Source organism: Ostrinia furnacalis, unplaced genomic scaffold (assembly GCF_004193835.3).
Source record: "Ostrinia furnacalis isolate ACB-3 unplaced genomic scaffold, ASM419383v2 OfSCF0635, whole genome shotgun sequence".
Classification (NCBI taxonomy): domain Eukaryota; kingdom Metazoa; phylum Arthropoda; class Insecta; order Lepidoptera; family Crambidae; genus Ostrinia; species Ostrinia furnacalis.
In genome coordinates this window covers 86,890-102,427 of record NW_021130874.1, presented here as the reverse complement: position 1 = coordinate 102,427, position 15,538 = coordinate 86,890, and the positions used below count along the sequence as shown (strand labels likewise).

Below are 15,538 nucleotides of genomic sequence, written 5' to 3'. Positions count from 1 at the left end.
GAGGGTTTTTATGTTCCTGGTCAGGCTATACAGCTTTTAACCAAGGTTTCGCTCGCGTCAAACTTTAAGGACGTAGCACACTTATCAACCCAGAAAGGGATCGTAACCGTATCAACTCGAGGCTGTCCGTATTCTTTGTTGCCAAATGTTTGTCTTTGTCTCGAAGCGCTGGTAGGGCAAAAAAAAGAATGAGACATGTATAGGCTCCTTAAGAGAATTTGACGATTTGTAAGTAGGTACTAATTTATTTAGTCTATCTATACAAATAAAGATAATTTTGTATGAAAGTCCATACTACTACATACGCACACTTAACTGCACCGTAACGTAAACGCCTCGCCTCGCGGTTGGCAGCGCGCGAAAGGCGATACGGTGTTGATCCCTTTCCGAGTTGATACAAAGAGAATATAGAATATTGATCGTCTCGAGTTGACACTGTTACGATCCCTTGCGGACAAAGATTTTAACCTTTGTCACCTGTCATCCGCTTTGCAATGGAGGGAAGTCGAACCTTAACCGATTGAGTCCCAGACGGCATTAATTAATGTCATAACAATTGATTATCTATTGTGTCTAGATTCGCGGAGCTTGAAGGATTAATTTCGAACTTCTCCTATGTTCTTCTGATTAATTTCGTTGCGGGTCCAATGACAGTTTAACTTTCCCCCGGGACAAACTTGACCTTCATTGGTTGGGTTTTTATGGCGGTCAAGCTGTAGATCCTGGCTACACAGGAGTTGCAGTAGTGGGAACGAGAGGTGGGAATAGTCCCGCGTTACGTTCCCTTTCCGGGTTGATAAGTGAGCTGCGTCCTTATACTGACAACTTACCGGGAAGACTCGGTTATAACTTTGTATACAAGTATTTTTATTTATTTATTTATATCTGCTGTGTGATGCCCATAGTACAAGCATTGTTTAGCTTGGGACTAGATGGCGCTTTTTGAAAACTAGTTATTCATTTATTTTTTTACAAATAAAAATGAATTTTTAGGAACCTTCTGAGTCACAGCCATCGGTTGAAGTTCCTGTGGTGTTCGAATCAGTTTTACTGGACGAAACGAAGACGGATGAGCAGAAAAGCGCCGTGGAGACAAAGTAAGAAAATATTGTTTTTAGTAACGATTAATGTTGCTGAAAAATCGATTAACGAATCGATTAAAAACTCATAAAAAAACACGTCAAACTCATTTAATTTGCAAATAGGCTTTTAAAAAGCACTTTTACACGTCCCAATATTAACCCTACCACTGCTTCGGGACAATAAATGGGCCAGTGCTGAGAAGAAGCAGTGCAAGAAACTCAGTCACTATTGTCGGCAGGGCCGGATTAACCATTTCGGGGCCCCTAGGCACAGCTCGTTTCGGGCCCCCCTGTTTTTTTGTCGCGGAAGAAATGCTTTGCGCACCGTCACCACTGCCGGGGGACAGGGTGGTGTTTGGGACTCAAAAGGACGGGGTATACCCACTAAAACCTCCGCGGCGTTCCGTTATCGCCCAAGTGGGGGTGTCGCGAGTGTCCGGCCGTAGCCTTAGACTTCTGCGACACCACCGGTGACAGCTCGCCTACACGGCGGACCCTACACGCCCACCTTGTGGGGAGCTGACGGGAATGGCCCGAAACGCCAAGCCGTTCCCGTCAGACGGAGGTGACAAGGGTGCCCCCGCACCCCCGGCCTGATGGCCGCCACGCCACTTGGAGGGAGAGTAGAACGGTCGTACAACCGCCTTCTCCACCCCCTTCTCCGCCTGCGGAGCGATGAGGCGAGAGGATCGTACTTCCGCTCGCGCTCCGCTGCCTCTTTCTGAAGGATGACCTTTTCGCAAAAGGAGGTGACCGCCATCCAACATCCTTCACTTCCCAGCATGGCGTTTACCAGGCTCGGAAGCGAAAGATCCCGGCCCACGACCGCAGTGAGGACACGGCGCTACTCCTCCCAGCTTGTGCAGACCGCGAGGGTGTGCTGCACCGCCTGCACCGTGTCATCCGCCGCGCCGCATTTGTGGAACAGCGGGGATTCTTCTCGCCCGATCCTATGCAGGTACGAACCGAAGCAGCCATGCCCGGTCTGCACCTGCGCCAGACGGAACGTGAGGAACCCGTGTGGTCGTTCCAACCATTGGTCCAGAACAGGACCAATGGCGTCCAGATTGCGGCGGCCAAACTGCGCGCAAGTCATGTCTTCCTTCCAGCGGTCGATCATGATCTCGCGCTCTTCCTGCCTGACGGCGCCGCGCCGTTCCGGGGCCGGGCGCTTTCCACGCGCCTTCTGGTCTGCCATCCAGTGATAGATGACAGACAAGACTCCAGCTTCTAGCTCCGTTCGGTAGGTCCTTGTGACTTTCTGCGCTATGGGCCTATGGCCCGCTGAGGCCTGCGCAGAAGGGCGGCATTCTTCCTCTTGTTGAGTGCGTCCGCCCAGATTGAGGCGCCATACAGCGCCATGCTCCTCACAACGGCGGCATAAAGTCGACGACACCTCGTTTGTGGCCCTCCCAAATTCGGGAGGAGCCAACTCAGTGCGCCGGCTGCCTTGAGGAGGCGTGGCGCTAGCCCGTTGAAGTGCGGGCTAAAATGCGTGAGGCCCGGATATTTAATCTTTGACGGCAATCCTAACGTCCTCAACCACAATGTGGGCGTCGGGAGGGCCCAGAAAGAAGAGGGCCTCAGTCTTCTCCAGGGCGACTTTCAGGCCGAGGCGTCGTATTCTGCGAGCGACTAATGTGCCGCCCGCCGACACCAGCCGTGCCGCGGCCCCAAATGTCTTCCCCCGGGTAGTGACCAGAGTGTCATCCGCATAGCATATGACACTCATGCCCGCGAGAAGGACGCCCCGGAGGAGCCAGTTGAAGCCTAGGTTCCACAAGAGTGGAACACAGGTTCCACAAGGCTACGCCGCGCCGTTTGAGCTGGCTGTCTCTGTTAACATACAGGACTTCGCGATTCCGTAAGTAATCGGCCAGCAGCGCTCGAAGTTACTGACACTGAGGCACTCTGTGATGTTGAAGTGCCTAGAGTATGGTGGAATGAGCGATGGTTGTTTAAAGCGTTGGCTACATCGGATGATACAGCCAACACACCCTCAGTCACCCCTCTCCCTGTGAGCCTCCGCAGTGAGGCTTTTTAGCCTCTGAAGGGTGTCGACGGTCGAACTGTCATGTAAACCAAAGCAGTAATTCCAACGTTACGAAAATGAATTAGGTTCCACAATATCGAAATAATTATGACGATTGAATGTGTAAACAAAAATAAGACGAAGTTTTAAGGTGGTTGGTTCGAGTTTTTTTATAAAAATAATCTTTAACATTTTTTTTTTCATTTTTTTTATCGGGAGTGCTGGGCCCCTGGTCATAGTGGTCATACTGGCCTAAAGTGCCTTATGGATAATACGGCACTGATTGTCGGTCTCCTTTTTGATTGGCGTAATAGGGGTTCAGTTATCCATATTGTGCACATTAGTCATTGGCACAATAGGGATGTTTCCTGGGTAAAAATAGCACGAGTTTTAATAAGTCCGTCAGTTAACTTATCAAAAAATACTCGACACGTATGTTTCACTTTTTCAAACCAATGGAAATTGAAATATATAAAGCGCGCCAAAGTTTAACAGAAAAGGCACGTGACGTCAAGGAGTGCTTAAAAGTGTAGCACTTTGTGTCGTCATGCACCGTAACTTCGTAATTACTTGTTTGTTTGACAATTAAAAATATGTGTCCAACAGTTTTTGATAAATAATTGACATACTAAAAGTTTTTTTAGGAAACTAGCCTATTTTATTATTAAATCGATGGTGGATAAATCGATTAAGCGACAAGTATACTGAAATCTAAAATTTTACAAGAATATGTATCTACTGGTCTGATCTATTTTATTTATTACATAATCTTTTGTTTCCCATATTTTTTTTTATTTCAGAAAGAAAGTAATAAAAGAAATTGTGAAATTATTGAAAGCAAGCGTCCAGCAGCTATTAGCAATGGTGGAATTCATGGAAAGGTAATTATCTTAACTACAAGTTATCTATACTTACTAACTAATATTATAATGCTGAGGAGTTTGTTTGGTTGAACGTAATCTACCCTAATCTCTATCCTAAAATAAGTAATATTACCCTACAGCCAATAGGGTCGAAGCAGTAACGAAAAATGTTTCAAAAACGGAAAATATTATTCAAACCATTTTCACGTGTACGAAGTCGAAGGAACAGCTAGTATAATCCCAACTAATATTATAAATGCGAAAGTAACTCTGTCTGTCTGTCTGTCTGTTACGCTTTCCCGCTTAAACCTCGCAACCGATTTTGATGAAATTTGGCATAGAGATAGTTTGAGTCCCGGGAAAGAACATAGAATAGTTTTTATCCCGGTTTTTGAAACAGGGACGCGCGCGATAAAGTTTTTCTGTGACAGACAAAATTCCACGCGGGCGAAGCCGCGGGCGGAAAGCTAGTATCATATAAATAGACACGTTATGCGCCTACATTATTGTATTTTAAAATGGCGCAAGTAGTCCTATTTTATGACAGCTATTCATTATGACATTTTGCACAGAAAAGGAGAATGGGGTAGAGTGAACCTCACAGATATAGAGAACCTATATTGTATTTTCGAATGAACTATCAAACTAATATTTAAACAAAAGCAAGACAAAACGTAACTTATTATTTTCCCTCAAATCAACTTGAGTCTTATGCCTTTTTGTCTTTTTTAATGAGTTTTCAAATCCGGATTATTTTTATGTGCAAAATTTATGAGGTTGTACCCTGAGATTAAAAGTGGAATATTCTCTAGCTAGCTACAGACATACAGACAGACATGACGAACCTATAAGGTATATACCTCTTATATTCAAACCATTTTCACGTGTACGAAGTCTAAGGAACAGCTAGTATGATTATAATAAAGCTAAAGAGTTTGTTTGAACGCGCTAATCTCAGGAATTACAGAAAATATATTTTTGTGTTGGATAGCCCATTTATCAAGGAAGGCTTTAGGCTATAACAGCACATTCNGGCGGTGGAGGAGACGCGCGTGGACGTCACCATCGGCGAGGACACCGGCGCCGCCGACGCCGCCGCCGCGCGCAAGGAGCGGCCCGTCTGGATGGTGGAGAGCACCATTGCCGCCAACGACCAGGCAAGCAAAGCTCTAGAAATATGGCCTTTATAGACCCAGGGCGCAGGGATCCGGGTTCGACTGCCAGTGGGAGCAATACCAGGCCTATTCATCTCCGCGAGTTTACATCGAAAACAAAACACGCACGATGGCCCACCTACAGGATACTATTCGACAAGGCCTCACATACGAGCGAACATTGACTCATGCAGTCACGCATGCGTATTCTTGTGTATGATGGAAGAAAATAAAGAAAATGGTGTACTAAATACTGTGCAGTATTTAACCGCCTCTGTGGTCTAGTGGTAAGACCACCTGCTTCAGACGCAGAGGTCCCGGGTTCGATTCCCAGTGGGGGCAGATTTTTCTGTTCGGTTTGGTTGGTGGTAGGGCTTGTTCTAAGTCCGCCTGGCTAGCTACCACCATCTTACCTAAGTCTGTCGCCATAACAACAATGTTAACAGCATTGTTGTGTTCCGGCAGTTAAAGGTAAGATAGCCAGTTCCTCCGTGGTTGAGGATTCCGGGTGAAGCTCGCTTCCACCTTCGGCCTGATCATCACTTACCATCAGGTGAGATACAGGCCAAGAGCTTCCTCGTTGTGGATAAAAAAAAAAAAAAAAAAAACCCTACAGCCAATAGGGACGGAGCATGATTCAATCTATTTTCATGCGTACGTAGTCCCGGGCACAGCCGGTAATATTATAAAGAAGAAAGATTTGTTTGTTTCTATTGAATAGACTCCGAAACTACTGGCACGATTTAAAAAAATCTTTCTTCATTAGAATCCATTTTTTTTCTGCTGAACATAGGCGGTACGAAGTCCGCCGGGTCAGCTAGAAGTTTACAAAACTGCTTGTTTTTTAAATATTTTTTTGATTGTAAATCTAGTGCATAACTCAGGCAGTGTCTGAGTATGGAAGCGGCACGGAAGGGTGTTTTTGTTGACGTCAAATGTCAGCGAGACTAGATTTGTATCAGAGTAAATACAGGGTGGCCCAGAACAAAATTCACTTTTGAAAATTCAAGGAAACGAAAACTGTACATTTTTGTAGAACTTTAACTATTGCTATTTAAAGGAAATTTAGTGCAATTTATTTTAAAATTTACTTCTTTTATAAATTTAATCGTACATGTGATTCCCTTGACGTTTACAACATTCGGTCAACATACATAAAAATTTTGGAAAACTTACGTTAGAGTTACCTCGAAATGGATTCATTGATGGATTATTAGAGTATACTCTGCTCATAAGGTAACCCCACAAAAATAAGTCTGCTGGAATGAGATTAGCGCTTCTTAGAGGCAGTGAGATTTCACCCCTGCTTAATTGGTTTGTTGCATTGAAAGGATGATTAATTTTTGAGAGCGCTATACATGTAGGCTGAAAAGCTTTTTGATTTCAAAGCTGCAAGATTCGCAAGGCTATGACCGGAGCACTTGGTTTCATCAAGATGGGGCTACGTGTCACACTTCAAATGAGAGCATTTAGATGGTAAGAAAAATAATTTCAGGCAGGGGTGACATCTCCTGGCCTCCAGGAAGCCCTGATCTCACTCCAGAAAAAATTTTTTTGTGGTGTTACGTTAAGAATAGAGTATACTTTTATAATCCAACAACCATGCAGTAACTGAAGCCGAGCATTCGGCAAAAAATTGAAAATAGGTTTCGAGGTAATTCTAACGAACGCATTCCAAGATTTTGATACTCGTTGATCGAATGTTGTAAGCGTCAAGGAAATCTCCTGGGCGATGTAATTTAATAAAGGTAAATTTTAAAATAAATTGCATGAAATTTCCTTTAAATTGCAATAGTTAAAGTTCTATAAAAATGTAGAGTTTTCGTTTCCTTGAAATTTCAAAAGTGAACTTTCTTCTGGGCCACCCTGTACAAATGAGTAGGTCATCTTCATAGAAACGCACCGAGCGCGGTTTGTATGTGAGCGCAACTCCCCGCTAATCCCCGCTAAATTTTGTCAGTGTGTGCGTGCGCGCCGCATACGTGTTGGCGCGCTCACATACAAACCGCGCCCGTGCGTTTCTATGAAGATGACCTACTCATTTGTATTTACTCTGTTTGTATGGTCTGTCACGTCAATGCCACCCCTCCCGTGCCGCTACCATACCTCAGACACTGAGTTAAGTGCTAAATCCCGGTCTGTGAGCACGTAGAATTTTGTCCAATGACCCCAAGCTACCCATCCTTATCGCTCGCGCGTAATTATGTTGTTGTTGCGCTCGCACACTCACTGCGGGCGCCCGTCGCACAGTCGCGACAGCAATATAATTACGATAACGATGGGTAGCTTGGGGTCATTGGACCAAATTCTACGTGCTCACAGACCAGACTATAGACCTATAGATCTATTTATTGTATACAGAAAAGGCGACCCATCTAAGTGGTTCAGTTCAAATCGAGTGAAACTATGGGCCACTTTAACTGTCATGTTGAACGACATACCTGGTTATAATAAACACATGGAGCAGTGGGAACAGGTATGTTATTTTATCATCATCATTCATCACCATCATCATTCATTATCATCATTAATATCTAGGTATAATAGGTATATAAGTAGTAGCAGGCCTGTTCATCTCCGCGAGTTTACATCGAAAACAAAACACGCACGAAGGCCCACCTACAGGATACTATTCGACAAGGCCTCACATACGAGCGAACATTGACTCACGCACGCGTATTCTTGTGTATGATGGAAGAAAATAAAGAAAATGGTGCACTAAATACTGTGCAGTATTTAACTGCCTAAATAATAATAAAAACACAGAATGTACTTTTTTAAGTTGCCTCAAGACACTGAGAGGTAAATAAGTAGTTCATATTATTCATGATAATTCATGCTAAATCATGTATTTCCTCCGCCATTTTCCGCAGTTTGGCACCTCACGTCACATCATTTTACCGACGTCAGCCCTATAGCTTCGGCGCAGTACCGATCACTGACGTTTGTCAACAAAATGGTGCTTGACTCTTGAGACAGGCTAAATTACACCATATTGAGCATAAATTTTTTTAAATACCTTCGCGAAGTAAAACTTCTGTACGTAGTAGGTACTCATTATTATTCTGTGGTAGTAGTGCCTAAGGTATTGGGGTGGCAGTGCACGGAATGGCATTGACATATTATATTATGACGTGACTGACTGAGCAATTATTGAGCTTAAAGTCAAAGCAGATCTGAAGTCTCACTGACGTTTGACGTAATCTTTTCTTAAAGGTTTTATACCTTTGTTTGTCACTCTGTCATCCGCTTTGCAATGGAGGGAAGTCGAACCTTAATTTCGAACTCCTATGTTCTTCTGATTAATTTCGTTGCGGGTCCAATGACAGTTTAACTTTCCCCCGGGACAAAATGACCTTCACTGGTTGGGTTATTGGCGGTCAAGTGTAGATCCTGGCTACACAGGAGTTGCAGTGGTGGGAACGAGAGGTGGGAATATTCCTGTGACGTTTGACGTCACAACAACACCCTCCCGTGCCGCTACCGTACCAAAGTCAAAGTCAAAATTTCTTTATTTGTTTAGACTAATAAATAGTTCTTACAAATCGTCATTTTGCTCTTAAGGAGCCTCTACATCTCAGGCCCTGACTCAGTTAGCGCTAGACTTAAACTTCTTGTTTACTATCATGGTGTGTGTTATTATAATGTCGTTCTTATAAATTCAAGGTATGGCATACTTGGAAGGACCATACGAAGCAAAAATTGCAAACTACCGACAAGGCAAGTTTGACTTCGCTCGAGCAGAGATTGTTAAAAATAACTGGCCACACAGAGGAACTAATTAACAAAGACCAATCGGTGACTGAAGAACGGAAAGTTTGTGTAAGTTGTATCTGTATTTAATATTTTATTTGTCTATCCCCATCACTTAGATGGTTGGCAGTCCACAACAGTACGTTTTTCTAGAAACTTCCTGCCCCGTACAACCAAACTGTGGAATGGACTGTCGTCTGCGGTGTTTCCGGACGGATACGACCTGCAAGCTTTCAAGAGGAGAGCGTATCTTCACCTTAAAGGCCGGCAACGCACCTGTAACGCCCCTGGGTCTGCGGGTGTCTATGGGCGACGGTAATCACTTACCATCAGGTGATCCGTCTGCTCGTTTGCCTCCTATCACATAAAAAAAAATCTCCCTTTCTTTTAACCCCTCTCTCCAAGGTGAGAGCCCCTTCGTTCCTGCTTTCCACCTCTCTCTTCGTTTCCCCACCCCTCCTTATTTCTCCCCTCTCTTAGTTTATCCTTCTCTCTCTTCGTTTCCCCGGCTCTCCTTTCTCCCCTCTCCCTTCGTTTCCCCACACCTCATTATTTTATCCCTTCTCTCTTAGTTGTTCCTTCTCTCCTCTTTTCTCCCATTTCCCTTCGTTTCCCGTTCTCCTTTCTCCCCTTATTCTCAGTTTCCTTTCTCTCTTCCTTTCGCCTCACTCCCTTCGTTTTCCCTTATCTCCTTCTAACTCCCCATTTACTACAGACTATAGTCTGTTCTGCGAGCACGTAGAATTTTGTCCAATGACCCCGAGCTACCCATCCTTATTGCTCGCACGTAATTATGTTGCTATCGCGCTCGCACACTCACTGCGGGCGCCCGTCGCACAGTCGCGACAGCAATATAATTACGCGCGACCGATAAGGATGGGTAGCTTGGGGTCATTGGACAAAATTCTACGTGCTCACGGACCGGGCTTTAGTAAATAGTTTGAATTTAATATTTTAAACCCATTTTAGGAGACTATACCTACGGAGAAACCACAACCTACGAATCTCGTCAGAGTGGGATTCTTGAATTCTTTTGAACTCTCTGATGAAGAAGTTACGGAGGGAAATGGCACGAAAGAAAGAGAAACAAAGTAAGGAGCAATATTATATTTATACGTATTTAAACATTAAATTAAGACAGAAGCGCAGCGTAAGACGATTACCCACAAGGTGGACCGACGCCCCTCATAAAGATTGTAAGGAAGGCGCTGGATGCAGGCCGCTACCAACCGGACATTGTGGAAATCATTGGGGGAGTCCTATGTTCAGCAGTGGACGCCCTGTAGCTAAGTGATGATGATGATGATGATAATTGTTTCATGTTTTTTAGAAAGATGGGCCATGAATTGAGATCGCGATCGAGCGTGGAACAGCTTGGCGTAATGTTGAAGTACTTCGAAAGGTAAAGATATTCTTATTTCTATGGGATAAAGGTCTACAGGGTGGAAACGATAAGTGATCTCATTCGATTATTTCTAAACTATACAAGATATCTGAAAACTGGTTACTGATCCTGAAAGTGCTTCATGAGCTCTTTCAAACGGCACCTACTCGTATAATAGGTTACAGATTATGGAAGCTGGTAACATTGAATTTTTGGATTTTGTAACTTCTCGTTTCCACCCTGTATAATCCGGCTGTATCTCCAAGTCACCTAGATACATTCCATAGCAGCTATTTAGGTACATACATTTACCAATTTTGGTGATAAATAGGCATTTTGTATTAGTTTTTGTATGACGCCTGAACAAAAACAAAGGGTAATAATTTGGTGTTATACATAGATTTCGAAAATAAAAAATATATAATTTAATTAATTAAGACATGACAAAAAAACTGAGGTATGTCTCTTTTCTGTCGGGTCTGGGTCACAGATGACCGTTCTTCTTTGTATGGGCAAAATCGATAAAATGTCGTGATAAAGGATAGGTAGCTTGGGGTCATTGGACAAAATTCTACGTGCTCAGCGATCAGACTAGGCTAAAGGATAAATAAAAAAAAATCATTGCTTGTTTTAGACACGGCGAGCCAAACAACTGGCACAAGCAAGACCCGCTTCTGTCTCTGCCTGAAGGGCGCGTGAGGGCTGAGCGGATGTGGACGGAACTCAGCGCGACGCTCAATGGCGTTCCCGGCGAGCGTAAACCCGCCGACAAATGGAAAAAGGTTGGGAACTATATTCCCACTCGAGCAGGTGGGAACTATATTCCCACTGTCTATGTTCCTGCTCGAGCAGGTGGGAACTATATTCCCACTGTCTATGTTCCTGCTCGAGCAGGTGGGAACTATATTCCCACTGTCTATGTTCCTGCTCGAGCAGGTGGGAACTATATCCCCACTGTCTATGTTCCAACTCCAGAGCTCTATTCAACGTTGTGCCTTCGATTTGCTGCTTCACTTAAGCAAGCATCGTTTGTGAATACTTCACTTAAGCTAGTAATAGGCTAGTTGCCTAAAAAATTTTTTTTAGTCCGTAATGTTTAATATCAAAAAATATTGGACACATATATTTTTATTTGTCAATCTAACAAATAATTACATAGTTATGGTGCGTTGAAGTTGCGCACGACGTCACGACGTGCGGCATTTTTAAGCAAGCGTTGACGTCACGGGCCTCTTCTTATGAACTTTGGCGCGCTTTATCTCTTTAAATTTTCATTAGTTTGAAAAAGTGAAAAATACGTGTAGAGTATTTTTTGATAAGTTAACTGACGGACTAATTAAAACTCTTGCTTTTTGACCCAGGCAACATCCCCATTGTTGTCAACTGTATTCTCTTCTATCCAAGGTCTGGGTTGATTGGAAGTGTAAGACCAAGAAGAAAATGCTAACAGAAGGCATGGACAGCTTGAGTGCGTATGGAAGACGGGTCATGGCCATCGCGGGACACTCGGGCAAGCCCGCTGCTAATAATGAAGATGGAGGACCAGCTGTGAGTATTACCAGGCCTGTTCATCTCCGCGAGTTTACATCGAAAACAAAACACGCACGATGGCCCACCTACAGGATACTATTCGACAAGGCCTCACATACGAGCGAACATTGACTCACGCACGCGTATTCTTGTGTATGATGGAAGAAAATGGTGTACTAAATACTGTGCAGTATTTAACTGCCTAAATAAAAACACAGAATGTAGTTTTTTAAGTTGCCTCAAGACACTGAGAGGTAAATAAGTTGTTAATATTATTCATGATAATTCATGCTAAATCATGTATTTCCTCCGCCATTTTCCACAGTTTGGCACCTCACGTCACATCATTTTACCAAAGTCAGCCCTATAGCTTCGGCGCAGTGCCGATCACTGACGTTTGTCAAAAAAATGGTGCTTGACTCTTGAGACAGGCTAAATTACACCATATTGTTAATGACATTGAGCATACATTTTTTTAAATTCCTTCGCGAAGTAAAACTTCTGTACGTAGTACTTATTATTATTCTGCGGTATTACGTCATTTTAAATAGGGAATTTTTATATAGAGAAAAGTGAAAAGTAAGACCTTGCATGTTTCATCATCATCATCATCAACAGCCCTTTACAGTCCACTGCTGGACTACTATGAGCCTCCTCCACTATAGTGGAAGGTTTTTCCATAATGCCATAATCCCCACGCATGTTTATTCAGTTAATTCTCACCCCACTTTTTTTCACCTAAAAAAACAAAATAAATTAACATTTTTTACCCGACTGCGCCAAAAAAGGGTTATGTTATTTATGTACGTACTTCATATTTCAGAGTCAAAATGCCTCACAATCAGCATCGTTATCTAACACTTTGGGCTTCCACCTAGAATTTGAGGTTTCGGACGAAGAAATGGCTGAGAGAACTGATAGAACTGACAGAACTGAAAGAACTCCAGCTATCTACAAGTAAGAGCAAATACATCTTTATTCACAATAGATAGTTGTTTCAGCCAAATGACGTCCACTGCTGGACAAAGGCCTCCCCCAAGGTTTTCCACAATAAACGGTCCTGCGCTGCCTGCATTCTTCCCGCGACCTTCAACAGATCGTCGGTCCACCTAGTAGGAGGCCTGCCTACGCTACGTCTTCCAGCCCGTGGTCGCCACTCCAGAACTTTTCTGCCCTAACGGCCATCGTCTCTACGAGCTATGTGCCCCGCCCACTGCCACTTGATTTTAGCAATTCTGCGTGCTATGTCAGTCACTTTGGCGAATTTCGTAAAGCCGCTAAAAAGTTCTTATAACTTATCTAAAGCCCGGTCTGTGAGCACGTAGAATTTTATCCCATATGACCCATATTGCTGTCGCGACTGTGCGACGGGCGCCCGCAGTGAGTGTGCGAGCGCGATAGCAACATAATTACGCGCGAGTGATAAGGATGGGTAGCTTGGGGTCATTGGACAAAATTATACGTGCTTGCAGACCAGACTATATAAAATAACAATATTGTGGACTCGGTAATGAATTCGAAATTGTATTTAGTCCGTATTTAGTTGAAATGTCGCGTGACGTCACTTATAGGTAAATAATCTACCTAGGCGTGACGTCACGCGCCATTTCAACTTGATGTAGCGCTGCTATTATTTAATTATGAAAGGAAGGAAAAAATACGTGTTCAATATTTTTAACCGACTTCAAAAAAGGAGGAGGTTATATGTTCGACTGTATGTATGTTTTTTTTTTCCATGTATGTTCACCGATTACTCCGTCAATTGTGGACCGATTTTCAAAATTCTTTTTTTGTTCGATAGGGTACACTTCTGAGGTGGTCCCATTGTCACCAAGTCAGGATCTGATGATGGGATCCTAGGGAAATCGAGGGCAACCCTCAAATTTTATAGGCACGTATATCGTTTTTCAAACTTTTTCTTAAGTTATTCAAGTATTTGCTCCTGGAAATCATCATCTCATATTGATGAGCTGATGATAGAAGGTAAAACTCCTTAATGCTTAGGAGTTGGAGGATAATTCTTTTAATTTTATAGATAAGTATAGTTTCTAAAGTTATTCAAGTGTTTACATCAGATATTCATAATCTCATCACGATGAACTGGTCATGGTAGGTACAACTCCTTAATGCTTAGGAGTTGTAGGATAATTCTTTAAATATTGTAAGTACAAATAGACCAACAGTTGTGTTATTTCATGTTTTTAAAGTGGACGGTTTAAGGTCTTTTTAGGTTTCCTATATGGTAACCTTTATTTTGTAGAGAATATTATTTTACACTCGACATGAAGAATATGGTCTTAATGTACTGCCTACCTTCAGTGGTAACATCAAGGTAATAATTAGTTAACTAAAAAGCAAGAAATAAGTAAAATTTTATAATAAAAAAATAAAACCGACTCCAAAAATCCTACACTAAAAAGTAGAAAAATAATTACTAATTACCTACTTATTCATTAGGACGAATTAATATTTATGTAGGTATACCATGATTGATACTTTTGGAGTCGGTGCAGGCAAACTTTACATGTTTCATAATCTTCGCACCGACTCCAAAAGTATCAATCATGGTATACCTACATAAATATTAATTCGTCCTAATGAATAAGTAGGTAATTAGTAATTATTTTTCTACTTTTTAGTGTAGGATTTTTGGAGTCGGTTTTATTTTTTTATCTTATTATCTGTTTGACGGTCAAGTAATTGAAATTTTGTCCAATAACATATTTTTCTGAATGTATGTTTTTGACACCTATAATAAGGTATTTTTTGTTGTTTCATAGACACATAGAAATTGAGAATAAAGTGCGATCCAGCTACCAACAGTTTGCAGCCATGCTGGAGTATATGGAAAGGTAATAACATCATCATCATCATCATTTCAGCCACAGGACGTCCACTGCTGAACATAGGCCTCCCCCAATGATTTCCAGATTGATAGAAACTTTCAATCAAAAATTAACACCCGTATTCACAAACGATGCTTGCTTAAGTGAAGCAGCAAATAGAACGCACAGCGTTGAATAGAGCTCTGTGATTGGTTCGTGTGTCACCCTGTGCGTCCACGCGCACTGTGAGAAATAGTAAAGTTAGTGAATACGGGCGTAAATCTTTCCTTTTATACTAGTTGACCCGGCGAACTTCGCACCGCCATTAAAAACATTTTTTGAAAATATTCTAAAGCTTATGTTCAGCAGATTTTCTTTTGGATTATAATTGTGAAATAATTTTTGAAATCAATGCAGTAGTTTCGGAGCTTATTCAATACAAACAATCAAATCTTTCCTTTATAATATTAGTAAAGATAATTTTAATTTGTGTGATAATGGAAGCTTTTGCCGGAAAAAAGCGCTTTAATCGCTTATAAGCAAACTGGCGATCGGTACGGCAGATTTCGGCGAGGACACGTTTGCTAATATTTGCTATAGTTCTTGCAACTCACGAAGGCGAGTGAGCTTTCCTTTTGTGTGTACGTGTACATGCACATAACGATAGTGTAATGTCTACCAAAACGAACAGTAGTGAGCCACCACACATGTAAAGCTCACTCGCCTTCGTGAATACAACAACAACAACAACTTCAACAAATAAATACATATCTTTGGACATTTTATACCGCGCCTCTAGTCCCAAACTAAACAAAGCTTGTAAGGCCGGGAATCGAACCCGGGACCTCTCGGCATAGTAGTCCGTTCTGAACTACTACACCAAATCGCCACAATAGTGAAGTGTTTCATTATTTT

At 42.5% G+C, this 15,538-nt stretch overlaps 1 protein-coding gene across 1 annotated transcript in view; it reads left to right on the top strand.

Moving 5' to 3' along the window:
- Window positions 1–998: 998 nt before the first annotated feature.
- The window catches only part of LOC114366486 (uncharacterized), a 40,482-nt gene continuing 25,942 nt past the window's right edge, over window positions 999–15,538 (top strand). The window contains exons 1-10 of the mRNA XM_028323369.1: window positions 999–1,097; window positions 3,915–3,995; window positions 7,493–7,607; window positions 8,798–8,953; window positions 9,854–9,975; window positions 10,215–10,286; window positions 10,903–11,050; window positions 11,673–11,816; window positions 12,622–12,755; window positions 14,579–14,650. Coding sequence (XP_028179170.1) covers window positions 3,976–3,995; window positions 7,493–7,607; window positions 8,798–8,953; window positions 9,854–9,975; window positions 10,215–10,286; window positions 10,903–11,050; window positions 11,673–11,816; window positions 12,622–12,755; window positions 14,579–14,650 — 983 coding nt within the window. The 5' untranslated portion in view covers window positions 999–1,097; window positions 3,915–3,975. The remainder of the gene's footprint in view (window positions 1,098–3,914; window positions 3,996–7,492; window positions 7,608–8,797; window positions 8,954–9,853; window positions 9,976–10,214; window positions 10,287–10,902; window positions 11,051–11,672; window positions 11,817–12,621; window positions 12,756–14,578; window positions 14,651–15,538) is intronic.